The sequence below is a fragment of the Mytilus trossulus genome, chromosome 8, assembly GCF_036588685.1.
Source record: "Mytilus trossulus isolate FHL-02 chromosome 8, PNRI_Mtr1.1.1.hap1, whole genome shotgun sequence".
In the NCBI taxonomy this organism is placed as follows: domain Eukaryota; kingdom Metazoa; phylum Mollusca; class Bivalvia; order Mytilida; family Mytilidae; genus Mytilus; species Mytilus trossulus.
The window spans coordinates 31,726,042-31,743,330 of record NC_086380.1 but is presented as its reverse complement, the minus strand read 5'-3'; the positions used below and the strand labels follow the sequence as shown (position 1 = coordinate 31,743,330).

The window sequence follows — 17,289 nt, the reverse complement described above, 5'->3', positions numbered from 1 at the left end:
ATAAGTCTTTGTCCTTCAATGGCTTGTTCACTGGTTCTTGTTTTGGAACTTCCCAATGTGGTCCAGTACTCCGGTGCCCTTCTTATTGCACACATGCCACGACATTCATATTGCTGTTCAATATTGTTTACTTCAATTGATGTTTCCTTTTTCATATCATCTGCCTGTAGTATCATTTTTCCAATTGGAGAGATGTAAGTTTCCGGATTAGATTCTGTTTTCCAGTTTTCTAGCTTTTTTTTAATTGGGACTGTTGTAAAAGATGAGGTAATTTTTGCCAATTCTCTAATTGCTATTTCTTCTCTTCTCAGTTCTAAAGGTAAGACTCCACCAATTATCTGAAGAACTTCAAGGCTGGAAGTTGAAGGCATATTAAGGCATAAGGCAAGGCCATGTCTTTGAACCTCATCTAACTTGTGTAGGTTTGTTGAATTTCCAATCTGCCAAACACAGCTTGCATATGTGATGGTTGAACAAACAAGACTTTGGTAAATTTCTATTAGTCTTTTTGTTGGAATATTAGCAATACCCTTAATTTCTCTAATTATACCTAATGATCTTTTTGCTGTTTTCAGTACATTATCTATATGAGTATTGAAAGTCAGTTTTTGGTCAAGTGTAACTCCAAGAATTTTAGGATTGTTGTTGTGTTTTAAAGTTCCATTACCAAGCTTAAGTAGAACGGATGTAGTATTTTGTATACTTTTACTGAAAATACAATATTCTGTTTTTTCTACACTCACTTTCATTCTCCATTTGTTGCTCCATTCATTCACCTTGTCAATATCTGTTTGAAGATCTTGTTGTAGAATATTGATGTCCTCACCTATGTGCCATATGGTTGCATCATCTGCAAATTTACATTTCTGTGCCAGAACGGTCTGAAAAATATCTGCTATAAAGATGTTGAATAAAATAGGGGATAAGACTGAACCTTGTGGTAATCCTGTATGTGTTTTAAATAGTTCTCCTTTTGTGTTGTTGATGTTGATTACTGCTTCACGGTTATTTAAAAAAGAATGAACCCAATTCCAGATTTTTCCTTTGATTCCATATTGATAAAGTTTTACTAATAGTCCTTCTCGCCATATACTGTCATAGGCTTTTTCAAAATCAATGAACAAAGCAAGCGTAATCATTTTCTTGTTGAATCCCCCATATATTGATTGGATGAGTGACAATAAAGCATTGACTGTTGATCTGTATTGTCTAAATCCTTCCTGTTCATTATCAATGATGTTGTTGGTTTCAACATATTCTTCTATTCTGTATAGAACTATTCTTTCCATCAGTTTGGATACTACACTAGTTAAACTAATTGGCCGGTATGCTGAAGGGTTATTGTAACTAAGTTTGTGTGCTTTCTTCAAAAATTTTACATTTGCCATTTTCCAATTTTGTGGAAGTATTCCTTCTTCCCATGATCTGTTCATAATTTCTAATAATTTGTCTAAAAATTCTTTTCCAGCATTAATAAACAGCTCTGGAAAAAATCCATCTGGTCCTGGTGCAGTTTCTTTCTTTAGTCTGAAGATGAAAAAAAACTTTTTTTCTGACTGTCAGTTTCCCGCGGTTTCTCTCATCGAATAAAAACAAAACATATCGGATTTAATTCCGGAAAATTATTACTCAATTCACGAAAATAAAACACACATTGTATTTTTGTAAATTACATTGATATATCGATTTCACCAAAATATCGTCACGTCTTTTTGTTTGATCTTTTACCTGTGCAATGATTACATATGTTTATTAATGTTATATTTCCTCTGGAATGCGGGTTCAATGAGTCACTTTCGTTTCCCCGCCTATCCTTGCTTAAGTATACATCGTATTAATCACCTTGTCTGTGATTTCAATTAAAACTTTTACAATTCAGCATGTGTAAATAAATATGATTTCTTACAAATACTAACAAGAAACATTTTGTTGCAAGAAGAGATTAAAACTGAGGGCAACATGCAGAACCAACATGTCAATTATCACACGACATCATACACTCGCGGTCCTGTACGCGGTACTATGACATGCATGTTTACATTTTATCAATTCATAGTTGAAAATTTTATGACAATATTCTAAAGATGATGTCAAATTTATTAATAACTACATGTATGTCGCTCGAACATGGGGGATGGACGTGTACGTGTATGACTAACTTAGTTAAGCGCTTTAATTAGTTTAATTTCATTAAAGTCGAGTCAAAAACTCTTGGAACAAAGTTATTAAAACAGTTGGGGTTTTATCACTGATTCATCGAACTTTCTGAATAACTAAACGTCATGGAAGCTTTGGGATTCAGACGCTTTAATATATTCGACCATTTATATTTTCCGTTGGAACAGGGTATCAGTAAAAGAGGGTGAAAAATTGCCTATTTTTTTCTTCTAATTTCGATGTTATGCATGTTTCAGGAGAAAATACATTGATTTCATTCAAACTTATTTGAAAGATAAACAAACAAATCTGTCCAATCGACCGTCGTAAGTGTGTTTTCGAAGCGGCAAATAAAACACTTGGCTTTTTATCCCAAAAAAAAAGAAGAGAGAAGGTAAAAGGTAAAAAAACAAAACTTCTTCCACAATTTAAAATAAATAAAACAGTATTATAACGTCATAGTCCATGTACGCATATTTTACAATAAACTGGAATTCGCTTGTATTACGCTACACTCAAACAACTGTCTATGGACAAAGTGTAGTAGTCAGCCGAGAACCAGCTTAAATTTACAACAAATTTCCTTTCAGCAGTATAAATCCGGCTGTAATTTATCTCAAAAATAAACATTTAGAGTGGGAAAGTAAGATAGCGTATCCTTAGTACCACTAACTTGTGTCAATAATGAGTGACCTTGTATTTACTTTACCTAAGTTACTGTTTGTGCCTTTTGTTTTCGTATACATAACTATAATGCAAGAAATTCCAGAATCAAAAAGGTAAAATAGGTTTTTTGGGAAGAATTGTTGTATTCATTAAAAGTTAGTTATTTTGCATGGTGGATAAGCTATTGACTGGTTATGAAAAAACGAAGTGTTCACATGTTTACAAATGATACCTTATATTATATCATAGACCACAAAATACTTATTTCAAAAATTAGCATTAAGTTTTTGTGTGAGCAACCGTAATGCGAAGCTTTACATTAAGATTGATATTTTTTTTTAAATGTACAGATAAGTCCGCAAATTTTCTTAAGGACACAACTTTTAAAAGGCCTTCTAGCAATTTGAAATGAAGGTCATGGATCTTTAAAACAAATTACAATCCTATTATAATCATTATACAATTGATCACAGATATATCTTCTTAACGGCTTTAAGATTTTAAAAGGCCCCTGACCAAACTTCCGTCAAAGATCGGATCAAAAACGTGTATGAATGTATAATTTATTGTCCTATAACCTACCACCTGTGAATAATACCATATTTATGTTAGTTTAAAGATGAGTAATGCGCGGGTTACTAGATCTTAAAAATACACTTTTGTATTATGTCGTTTCCTGTCAAGATTGAGAATGAACTGGGACAGCATTTGTCATTTGAGATATGATGCAGAATAGTTAAGATAATTTTAAGTAGTACAATGCTACACGAGGTTGATAAAAATATCAATGCAGTCACTGAGTGTTGTGGCTACGGTAGTATTTTCATGGTTTGGTTATATCAAAACTGGTTTTCCACCATGATAACGAAATATATACAACAAATTCCATCCCTAAACCTTTTTTTATTATTCCAAGGACAGGACCATTTGAAACCTGATGTTATTTTAATACTATAAAAGATTCAACATATTATCTATCATCAACGATTTTTCATCAATTTATACATATCTGAATATATGTCATAGTATTTAAGACTAAGCATATAAACTGATATGCCATTCCATCTTTATAGCTTCGCATCGGAGGAACATTTTAGCGATAAGTGAACACAACAGGGGTTCAGTTTAGGATAAGCATGGCTTCAACAAAGATATTTTGCACAACCTGAATAAAATGCAAATGCTGTATTTAAGTTTTTTCTAATTCTACAACAGAGGGATTTGTATTGCTTTGTAAGCAAGCTCTGAAGATTCAAGATTTTATTCAAAAATGTCTGATGGTAGGAATAAAATCTTGAACCTCGTATGCGGTTCTTTACTTGAAGTACATGTACATGAACAAATGTAGAACTTTTAATTCCGAAAAACTATTTTATAGCTCTACTGAATCAGAAATAGTGCAATTTGGCAATGAGTAGAAATGCATCAATTATATATCTTTATTGCAAAAAACATGAAACCCTGACGGGTTAAAATGCAAACATAGTACAATGTATACACAAGTGACAAGAAATATAACTATACATGATAAATGTTTTTAAAAAGTGAAGTTGATATTAATAACATATATCTATATATAGATGTATATAATAATTGACCAATGTGGACCTTATTTTCGCAATTCCATAGATTGCTTTATATAGTCTACAACACTAGACAAAATATCTTTATTGGGATCTAGAATAGTTTTAAGTTTAGAGTTTGAGTCAAGCTGGTTAAAATTAGGATAATGGGTTTTAATTGCATTTATAAGGGAATGTCTTACATTACTGTTAATTTGGCAATGAAGGAAAAAGTGTTCCTCATCATCTAAAATTTTACAAACTTTGCACAGTCTGTGTTCTCTTTGAATTTTTTTGTAACGTCCTAATTCAATTTCCAAATTATGATCACTTACACGTAATTTTGTTAAAAGCTGACGACTATTAAAATTGTTTAGATTGTGCAGGTAGTCCTCAAATTTAATTTCATTTTTAAGTTTACTATAAAGGTAAAGTTTTGAACTGTTATCAATATTTGAAAGTTTTTGAAGAGTGATGTTATTATACTTTTCCTTCACTATACATTTAAAAGTTTTTTTGAGTGAATTTTTTATAAGTTTAAAAGGTTTATCAGAATCAACATATTGTTGTTCATCAATATTAAATTCTTTAAAAATATGCTTGGCAAAAGTGTACCAAGTATATATTCCATCTTCAGACATAGACTTATTTACTGCAAAAGCTTCTTTAACAAGAGGGTTTATTTCATGGCAGTTTATTCGACAAAAATATAATAAAACTTGAGTTTTAATAAAAGAGTCAAGTGGAAATCGTCCTAACTCAGACTTTGCAGCTATATTACATGAGGTTTTTTTAATTCCAAGAACAGTTTTACAAAACTTATGATGCACTTTCTCAAAGCTGAATCTATCTGTCAATGATAAAATATCACAGTTAGTTCCATGCAAAGTGGCTCTATTTATGGCTCTATAAATTGAGTAATAATCTTCCATAAACCAGATCTCGCTATTATATAAAATTATGGGTTTAATAAGTGAATCAAATAATTTACATGATAAATCAACAGGGACATGATGAAAATTAGACATATATTTTTTTAGTGAAAATAACGCTTTAAGCGCTTTTTTGGATAGTTCATGTGTAGATCTCTTAAATTTTCCTTTATTATCAATAATGTTCCCAAGAAAATTATACTCTTTAACTTCAGTTAACTGATTTTGTTTATAAAAAAATTTTGACTCAAAAGAATTTCTAGAATGAAAAATCATAACTTTTGTTTTATTTGTATTTACAGTCAGCTGCCATTTGTAGCAATATTTTTCCAGTTTATTCAAAGCAGATTGTAAACCGTTTTGTGATTCTGATAATATTAAAAGATCATCAGCAAAACTAAGACTACTTATTGATGTTTTATCTAAGGACACAGGATCACATGTCCCATCAAAAATTGAATGGAGATCATTAATAAAACAATTAAACAATGTGGGGCTCAAACTGTCCCCTTGTTTGACCCCTTTATCTATTTCAAAAAATTCAGATTGTTTATTATCTATTTTAACTGAAGATTCACAACACTTATACATATCTTTAATTACTTCAAATATTTTCTTTCCAACATCATCCTTCTTTAATTTGTATAAGAGACCAGCATGCCAAACAGTGTCAAAAGCACGACGCAAATCAACAAAGCAAGAGTAAATTTTACTCTTCTTTTTTGTCAAATATTTTATCATTAAAGTTTTTAGAATAAAAATACTATCTGCTGTCCTATGATTATTTCTAAATCCAAATTGATGAACTGAAAACTTGTCTTCATAGTAAGTTACAACTCTAGAATTAATAACAGCACTGAAAAGTTTAGCAATACAATTTTGAAGGGAAATTCCCCTATAGTTATTAATATCTAGCTTATCTCCAGCTTTATGAATAAGTATGGTAAAAGATTTTCTCCAGTTTGATGGATATTTACCAGAATCAAGAATTAAAATAAAAAGCTTAGTAATAGCTTTACAAGTAACAACACCACTATATTTAATAATTTCATTACAAATTTGGTCTGGACCAGAGCTTTTCCCAGTTTTTAATTTTTGTATACATTTATTTACTTCATTGATAGTAAAAGGTTTATCAGTTACCTCATTGAATAAAAGTGCATCAGTTTCATTTAATATATCGGTTTCAATTTTAGTTTTAAATTCTTTATCATAGTTTACAGACTCTCCTTGATGCTTAAAATGATCAATAATTTCTGGAAAACCAGCTTGAAGCTCAATTTTTTTATTAGTGTTCTCATATTTTAATGACTTTAATAATTTCCAATATTGTTTAGGGTCTGTATCTCTAAGGGCTGAAAGCTGACTAAATATTTCCTTTTTAAATTGATTTTTCTTTCTTTTTATTAATTTTTTACACAGTTTACAGTGACCTAGGAAGTTATTTCTTAAATTGAGGTTATAAGGATTTATTCGTAATAATTTGGCTAGATTTGATACAGTTTTCTTTACATCAGCTAGTTCTCTATCTTCCCATGGCTTTTTCTTTTTTAATTTCTTTTTACGAAAGGATTTAATAATTTTACATGAGCGCATGGTTAATGTTTTAAATATATTATTTAGTTGTTGTTCTGCTATTTCAACCCCAGAACAATTTATTTCAAATGGTGTATTTTCATAACCAAGTATTTCATCTCTAGTGCTGCTTTCTTCTAAAACAGTATATAATTTTTCCTTGGAAATAGTCTCCCATTTAAATGACATATCTATCTCACTATATTTTCTGTCTATATTCATATTTTGCATGGATATACACCCTTTTAAAAAGACTACAATTTGAGCATGATCAGATAAATATGAAGGTTCTAATATTTGAAAAAAACTAACAGAGTTAATGAGGTCCACACTGGTCAAGGAATAGTCAACAGTACTACACCCACTGGGTTTAAAACATGTCATATTTCCCAGCATATCACCAATAAAACGTCCGTTCAAAACTCTTAGCTGAGAGGCAATACAGAGATCAATCAATTGCTGGCCTTGGGAATTAAAAATTTTATCTAAAGAATTTCTATCTATATTAAAATCTTGTACATAGTCCTCTGGAAGTATATCTTGTAGAGAGCTATGAATTTTATTTTCATCTGCAATAAAGTCATCATGATTGCAATTCGAGCATTTAAATCCCCAATTACCAGAACATTACCTTTATCAGACACTTGGGTAATTTCTGCCTCCAAATTTCAAGAAGTCATCATCATAATGGGGAGAATTTAGTGGGGGGATGTAAGTGGCACAGACAAATAAATCTTTATCAAGGCCAAAAAAGTTCTTATCTAATTTAATCCATAAACGGTTTTTTGATGACGTTAAATCTTTTATTTCAATTATCCCTTTATGGATATGGGTTTTACATAGAATAATAATTCCACCACTAAATCGTCTAGAGCGTCTATTCTTTTTTCTACATTTTTGAAAAATTTTAAAATTAGGTATGTTTGAAGTATCATCAACACCTTTCCAAGTCTCTATTAGAATATTAATATCATACTTCAGACAAGACATAAATTGATCATCTCTGTACTTATCTCCCAAACCATTTACATTCCAAGATCCTATAGATAAGTTATTCATATTCATAAAAAATAATAATGGTGCAAATTCAAATACAAGTAGGTATGGTTCTAAGAAAGATAACTCTAAATTTATTGCTTTACCCATCTAAAGCTAACAATTCTTTGGATTATTTCCAGATTTAATATAAAAACAAAAGAAAACAATAAACTTGAAGTTATAAATTGCCTGCATTAAAGTTTATTTCAATTGAATTATACTGAAATGTGTGTTCTTTAAAAAATTTATTCATCTTTCTATGGATAGCAAAATAGTCAAGTAAACATCATGTTTGACTCATATTATTTTTCAATAAAGCAATGTTTTTGATTTTAAGAATGTGATTAACTGGCAGGCAATATAAATCAATTTCCAGAATATGTATACACATATATTTTTAAAAAGGAGGTCTAAATGAAATGTTAGGTTATTTAAAAAAGAATTATAAATATATTCGAATGTATCAAAGGAACAATACTTTATATTTCTCATACAACTTTTGTATGATTATATTTAAGAAAACATTTGTGGAACTTTTGATAATATTTGAAATTATATCAATATAAGATTTATGTATAAGGGTCACAATTCAATTAACAAGGAATAGACATACGTGCAGTTTATATTCTGTAGTACTAAAAAAAAAAAAAAAAAAAAAGTCTATTTATGACACATAGGACAAAATATATAAATGTGTAATCTCTAACACAAATAGTAATTATAACACTAATTGTAATTACAATGTATAACAAAAAAAACCAATCTATAGTCATTTATAATGCATATATATATGTCAACATTAATGAATTCATGGCATTTTAATTTGTTGAATGAAATGTTAAGACAAACATACATGTTCATTAAACTTGCATAGGCCTTACTTAGTAATTATTTAGTTGGGATAAAAAAAAAGTAAAAAAAAAAAGAAAGCTTTAGTCATTTCTCTTCTAATTTTATATTTAAATTAAGCCAAATTTAAATAATAAAAATATTCTGGTTAAATTATGGATTTGTTTCTCTAATAATAAGTAATTTAGTAGATAATGTATCAGTTGGCACTTTGCAAAATTATGGACTTGAATTAAGTTTTTGAAAAGACCCAGATGCAAGAATGAGAATAGTAAAAAAAAAAACAAAAAATAATACATTTAACTATATTTCTACCACAATATGTTCGGAAAACTCTCTTTTCTGATTACATTCCTAATGCTATACGGAGCATTCTCAGGTTTATGTCGTCATTTCGGTATTGATTATTGTTGTTGTTTTGCCATCTGTTGTTACCATTATAACCGTATGCATGGTCTTGTTGTTTTTGGTTGTTATTATGGTTGTTGAACCGCCATGAATTGTCGTAGTTTCTGTTTGATTGATGATACTGGTGGTTATCATTATATCTAGGTTGTTTTAATGAATCATCATACCTGTCATTGTACATTTTGTTTGGTTGTCGATATCTGGTGTAATTAGGAGCCCCATCAGGCTTTTCTCTCACATGGTGATTTCTAGAATTGTCTTGGTCGTCATTTTTTACTCCAATAAGTGGGTTAACAATTTCTTTTAGGTTACGAACATATAGCTTAATACCTCTCTGTTTATTCAAATGAATGCCATCTTGAAAATGAACTTGAGTAAGGTTTTCATGTTGTACATAATAAGCCTCATGTTGTTTACACAATTCATACAAGAGCTGATTACATTCCACTCTCTTTACTTCAAATTCCTGATCCATATTCTGATTTCTATAAAAGCGAGGGAGAATCTGGCTTATAATAATTTGACTTTCTGGCATGCTTTTTTTTGTATCAACGATAAGCTGCTCAATTTCCTCGACAACATTTGTAGCTTGCTTTGCTTCCAGATCATTAGATCCCACTTGAAAAAGAATATTTTTCGCATTAATTTTCCCCGTCTCGAGAAATTCTTTAGCACCTTGAACTGTTTTGTCTCTTAAAGTAGTTATGCTAACTTTCTTAAACCTATACATCAGGGTTTTTTTCAGATCTTTAACCACAGATGTACCTACTATCCATAAATGATTGTTTTCATGATTGTTCTGGCTACCAGCCCTTGGGATATTAGGTTCAGCTACATCTTGTTCAGAGAAATATCTTGTTTCTGATTGACCCCTGTTATCATGGTTATCATGCTGAACATTTTGTCTAAATGGATGTGACAAGTTATTTTCATAGCTACCTTTACCAGGATGTTTTCTATCGTTATTTATTTCAAAGTTTGTACATTTTTTCTCAATAGATTCTAGTTTCTCTGTAACTAAATTTTCCAGTTGTGTTAACTTACAAAATGTATCAGCATGGATTTGACGAGTTTTGTCAGTGTCAATATTTTCGTCTTCATCTTTTTTTGACTGGTCAGTCACTTCCTTAGTCTGGATAAAGGATTTTATTTGTTCCAATTTTGTGTTCATATTTGACAGTTCAGTCTGTAATTTATTCTCAAGTTCTTGTTTACTCTTTTCTAAAGAATAACACTTTTCTTCCCATTGTTTGACGACATTGCTCATATTATCTATTTTCTTATTAAATTCTGTGTGACATTCTACAAATTTGTTCTCAAGTGAATGGAAGGCAGCTATTAGCTTTAGATTAATACTAAATTGATCTTCTACTTGATTGTTATTGTTGTCTTCTCCCTTTTGTTGACAGTCAGGCATGTTATGATCATGTGTTTTGCTTATATTGATAACTGATTCTGACATTTCTGTGGTATCATTAATTTCATCTGTACTTTCATCAATTGTTTTTGGTATTGTTTGACTACTGTTTAAGACTTCACTTTCATTAATGTGAGGGAGATGAACACCATTCATTTTTCTTATGTAATTGTCAATCAACTGTTTTGGGTTATTTCCCCTGAGACAGATATCAACACATCTTTTGATTTTATCAAATTCTCTCTCTACCCAATTCTGACATGAATTGCCTTGAACCAAACATTTTCTTGTTGTGTAATACATTGTTATTGTTATAATTTTCCTAGACTGGTGTGTTATTTGAATCATAGACCTTTGTAATGCAGATGATGGACTTTTTTCAACAAATGGGCCATCTTCGTCCTTGAGCAGAAGCTCTTTGTTAGTTTTATCTAAATCAGACCAAGTGACTTGTACATCAGTATTTTTCCCTAAGTCACAATAGTATCTTAGTAGCAGTACTCTCCTCCAGTACCAAACGACTTTTTTGTCAAGATCAAATGTAATTTGTTTATCGTCACAAGTGCCCTGTATCAGTACGTCGGCATCAGCCATAATTAAATGCTTGGAGATTGACGTTCATATAAATATATGATAATATTTGTTTTGAGTTATTTTCTAGCTAAATTGTAATGTATTTGCACCATTTGTTTTTAATTTTTACTCAGAGCACATTTTCCGACTGGGCGCCGCCATTAACCGGAAGTATTAAATTATAACTCAGACGTATATTTATGATTTGATTGAAACGCGAAACAACCGATGACAACATACTGCCAGCAAAGAGTGACGACATACCATATGGTTTCTAGATTATTTAGAACAATCAGTCGAAGACAAAACAGTCAAAACAGAATCAAAGACACCTTAATTGGATGCCGTGGACGAGTTAACTATGTCAAATTTGGCAATATGGTTCTTGTCTATATGTCGTCTTACACAAAACGGGTTAATACAGATGTCAGTGATTTTGATACTAAACTCAAAAACAAGTTGTATCAACTGAGCTGACCACTTCCCTGTCCATATACCACTGTAGGGAGAACATAATGTCAAAGTGTTAAAACGATAATAATCATACCGGCGAATACCGATAAAATACTTGCTATCACCTCATTGACACGGCCTCTTTTGCCTAGAGGACGATTAAAGACATTGTCGTTCAAGAGCCTGCAGTTATGTTAATGTTTAGAAATAATCTAACTTTTTAATACCAGAATAAAAACGATCCTGACTCAACAATCAAAACATTTGTATTGTGAATTAAAAAACAAATGCCTGGCATGTCACACACACATGACATATATAACTCCATATACTGACATTCCCGCCTTTTATCTTTTTTGGAAAATTGCTGAATCATTTGCGGCAACAGCGTGTATCTTTAAAACTTTATTTTCGTATTGATACATTAAAAACCTCAAAGTGAAACTGACAGTAAACCTTTTTTGTTTTGAAAATGTGTCTACATTGGTAATGCATGCTCATAGCAGCTTTAGACTTTTAAAAATGAAAAAAAAAATGATTGTATAACCTTTAGTTGCTTGGACGTTTTTGTTTTAGTGTAAATTATTCTCAAATGAAAAGCTTCTTGCTGAATGACTTGATCATGAATACATTTTAAGTTAAATGACAAAATCTGAATATTCTCATATTCTTATATACTGAAAACTTCAACTCAGTAATTCATACATTTGTACCTCACTTATATATAAACAGATTTGGTCTGAACCATCAAATGGTATATATTAACTTATTAAATGAGTAACTATCACTCAAGTTAGGAATACATTGTATTTCTCCCAAAATGTCTTTTGAGTAACTGCTTATTTATCAAGTAAAACTTAAAAATATGAGTCAACTTTGCAGTTTGCTAGTATATAAAGTTGCTGTATGTTTTCGTGAAGAGACCTAATAGTCTTTTTATAAATTAATAATTGGGTCTGGGCGATTTATAAGAGCTTGTTAAAATATAGACACTTGTCTAAAGCTATATTGACGTCTTGGGATATTTTGGTTAATCGTGTTCTTGTGTTGCTGCCCCTATATAGACGTCAGTTCAATGTAGGTCCAGGATAAAGTTGCCTTATTTTGGGAATCTCTTTTCAACCTGATGGATTTTCAGGAAGAATTCAAATCATGAATACGATAACCCTGATAAACTTCTAGCAGAGTGGAAATTGTGAATACGATAACCCTGATCAACTTCGAGCCGAGTGGAATTGTGAATACGATAAACAGTCAGGGGCGTTACTTAAACAAGTTATTTTTTTTAATTACTTATATAAGTATTTTTTTATTTCAAAAATAATAAAATTACTTAATAGAGTTATTTTAAATTTCAATAGAAACATAGACTAAATGTAGTTTTCATGATTTTAAACAACATTTTATATCATGAAATAAAGAATTTATCAGATTTGAGAGGAGTATAGAGATAAAGGGTCACTTTGAAAATAATGACAAAAATATTACTTGAATAAGTTATTTTAAACATTTAAAAAAAAAATAACAATAACACTTATCTAAGGCACATTTGTAATTGATTTGGGTTACAAATTATAAATAACTTCAGTCCTTAATTAATTCACAAGTATATATCTATTTATATCAGTCTACCTTCAAGATTTTAGAGGAAAATGATAATTTAATAGTCCCAAGAGAGCAATCTTTGACCAAGAAGCGTCGGTATGAAAGATAAGTGCGTCGGAAAGTTAATTAGTGTTTCTGAAGAATAAGTTTTTATATATCAAGGGAAAAATAACCAGATAACTGTGAAAATTATTTAAAGCTAGTAAAATCTGTATTCTTGGACACCTATAAAAATAATATTCAGAAAAATAACTTATATAAGTTATATTTAAATAAGCCTCGTTTTCAACATTACTTGTATAGGTAATTTTAATTGTTACTTGTTTAAGTAATGCCCCTGACTGATAAACCTGATAAACTTCTAGCAGAGCGGAAATTGTGAATACGATAAACCTGATAAACTTCTAGCAGAGCGGAAATTGAGAATACGATAAACCTGATAAACTTCTAGCACATTTGAAATTATGAATACGATAAACATACCTTGCTGTCCATCTGATGTTTTGACCTGGACCTGTATGTTGTAATTCCGTGGACCAAAATCGTAGTCGAGTTTTTTCCCTGGTTTTACACTAACTTTGCCTAGGTTATTAACTATAAAAGTGCCAGTGTCGTCTGAAGAAATTGACCATAGCAGGGTGGTAACACCTGGTTGGGGACTTTCTAGAGTAAGGATGTCAGTTTTATCTTCCAGAACGGACAACGTGCGTGTTACAGCCTGGCGTCTGACTCGAAGGTGTGACTGTTGGTCGAAAGATTGGATAAGATTGTCCTGTTGGACGGCGACATTGGTCTTCTGTGACAGACTATTGCGAAACTGTGGCAGACTGTTTCCCTGATTGTCGTCTGCTACAGTAATGTAAATACCGGCATGTCCATGTCCTTTGCCGTTCGTACATTGAAGGGAGAAATATAAGGCTTTACTTTCTGTTGGAAGTTTTGAAATGAGTTTGATTCCAGAGGATACAAGTTCAAATAAGTTTGAACTGTCACCATGTATGTCACATGAAATTTGAGCATCTGAGTTAATTAATCCGACAAGACTTTCTAGTCCTTCAACTAGAAGCCCAGGCTTAGAACTTTTCGGTATGACCCCATGGTATATTCTTTTCTCCAGTTGCATATAATCCTTGGAATCTTTGATAAAAATGCCAAACGTCCGTTTATTTCCAACATTGCTGAAGCAGTTATTGTTTGAAAATGCGGAAACCAAAAAATATGTCCCTTCATATAATGAAATATCACTTTTTACGACTAGATTTCCACTTTCAATAGAAAATAGTTTTGAAAATAGTTGCTCATCCAGTGGACTTCCTTCCGGTATGAGTGATATATCGTCTTCTAAACAGCCTAATTTGGTGATAATATGTCCAATTTTAGCATTACTTGGCACCGTAAGTTCAAAATTGTCTTTAAATATAGTTGCAGTGAAAATAAACGAAACAAATAGTAACAATTCCAGGCACATATAAATAATTGTTACCTGATTTTTAGACGCCATCTTGGATTACCTATATAGTTTGATCAATCAATTTCAAATTTGAAATACTGTTGTATGAAAATAAACAAATGATATGTACAAAGCTTAAATAAAATACGTCCAAAATTATTCCAAGTTCACATTTTTCTCACAAAAAAATCCACATTTTGAAAATTCGAAATAATACACTATAATCTATGGAATGTTATTATGATTATATCCCCACCTTTGTATAGTACAGGTAAAAATCCAGGTAAATCGTCGCGTCACACAGACATGTAGTGGGTCGCTGTGACTAATCAGGTTTAAAATACTATCTTAATGATCAAAATTAGGACATTTCAAAGGAATTTAACACGAGAGATAATAACCAATTCAATTTTAAACATACTTCAAACAAATCTTTATACAATTAGAATTGCATGTTTCAATTTTAAATCAATGACTATGCATTATTTATTTTTTTAAAAGACAGACAAAGTTATGTATGTTATGTTAAGTTGTTTCCACAAAGTTTAACACATATTAAATATAAACATTGATAATTTTATCCTGTATAATTATTTAAATCTGGTAGAATGATTAATATTTATACACTTATAATCGCATGTATCAGTTTTAAATCAATGACTGTGTATTATTTAAAAAATTAAAAACAAAGTTATGCATGTGATGTAAAATTGTTGACATAAAACTTAACATATATATATTCTATGTAAACATTGATAATTTTATACTGTATAATTTGAATTTGATAGAATAATTAATATTTATGAGGGCCCTCATGGGGTTTTTGATTATGTGATTACTTGGCCGTTTTTTTTAATGATTATTTGATTATTAAGCCAAATATTTCATGATTATTTGATTACCTAGGACTGTATTTTTAGTTTATGATTATTTGATTACTAAAGATAAGCAAATATTTAATGATTATGTGATTATATTGGCAAAAAAATGGTGATTATGTGATTACTAGGACCCCCCATTAAGGGCCTCATTTATACAATAATTATAATTGCATGTATCAGTTTTAAATTGCATTATTGAAAAAACAAAGTTATGCATGTGATATAAAATTGTTGCCACATTGATAATTTTATACTGTATAAGTTTGATAAAGACTGAATAATTAGAATGGTATTCCGAGGTTAACAGACTCTCTGTATATATACTATGACATATATTGATAAGATAATAATTATATGCACTTAGTGACTATTGTAACATCTTTTTGTGTTATTTTTCTTCTCCTCAACCAAGGACATATAACATGTATAACTAATATACGTCCTTGCCTCAACGAATCCATATCAACAGTTACAGTAAATAGTATCATTTTTTGTTTTCTTTTCAAGGTATAGATGTTTCAAGGACTTAAATTACATATTGTCTTACAAATGCCTGTGTGTTTTTTTTTTGTTTTTTTTTAACTATTTAAGAAGGGAAGACGTCACGGTTGCACGTGAAACGAACTTGTGAAAATAGCATGCCTTGATAAGATATATTGTTTTATTGGTTCTCAAATAGAACAATATCAAAATAGTACAGAAAAAGAGTGATTTTGAGATGTAATTAATTTAGTGTCGACACAGACCACAGCGAAAGAAAGTGAGTAATTCATTGACAAAGCATTTTTATAAGTAAGACTATACGTAAAATCAGACACAATGTATATGTGTCTGGTAAACCTATATCAATTCAGATAGAAATATTTTTTTTTCCCCCAAAGATTTTAAAAGTTACCGTTATCGAAGCAATGGCTTGCAAGGTGGTTTGATACATGTAAAAGCTTTTCTAAAAAGCTAACCGCCTGAGAGCTGATGGAGTGGCAAATGTGTTTTGCATTGTAGTTTAATTCTTTGACATGCAACATGTAGCGCATGTGTTGACAAAAAGTTCTGAACATTACTGGTAATTATGATAATTATAAGTTATCTGACTAAATGTTTAGTTTACTAATTGATTTAAATCTAGGAGATTTTTTTTTTTGGGGGGGGGGGGTAACAAAGTCTGCATTTGAGGTCTACTTTGGGTATTAATTCAGGACATTTTATATATTGAAGGCATTAGTCATTACGGCGACCTATTGTTCTTAAGTGTCAACGTCTTTGCCACTATAGTTTGTTCTCTAGTGGATAGTTTTCTCTTTAAGGCCCATTGTAGCTGGCTGTTTGGGAGCCAAGGCTCCATGTTCAAGGTCATACTTTGAGCTATATCGGTTTACATTTAAGAATTGAATGCTTCTTTTTGTAAATTCATTGGGGTGTAAAAGCGTTGACCGAAGTACATTCCAAAAATGTGCGCACGGTCAACGCTTTTACAACCCTATGAAGTTTCAAAAAGAAGCATTCAATACTTATAATTACATTTTTAGCTATATGATCATTAAAACACGAATTTTATAACTTTTTTTATTCAATTCATTTGTGCACTTTATTGTGGGACCACGTGTTATCATGAATGAAAAGTTTTATTGAGTGATGCAATTGCTTGAGGAATAACATGTGATGTGCAGTTAGCCAATCAGAATAAAGTATTATAATGAAACATACATCAAATGTAATTATTTAC

The 17,289-nt window shown here is 30.7% G+C and overlaps 1 protein-coding gene across 3 annotated transcripts in view; it reads right to left on the bottom strand.

Annotated features, from left to right (window-relative positions):
- Positions 1–14,986, bottom strand: part of LOC134680813 (neural-cadherin-like) — a 51,022-nt gene extending 36,036 nt beyond the window's left edge. For 2 of the 3 annotated variants that reach the window (XM_063540046.1, XM_063540047.1), the window contains exon 1: positions 13,719–14,985. In XM_063540046.1, coding sequence (XP_063396116.1) covers positions 13,719–14,736 — 1,018 coding nt within the window. In that variant the 5' untranslated portion in view covers positions 14,737–14,985. Of the gene's footprint in view, positions 1–13,718 lie in introns of all 3 variants that reach the window. The other variant, XM_063540048.1, reaches the window with a different exon arrangement.
- Between the last annotated feature and the right edge of the window lie 2,303 nt (positions 14,987–17,289).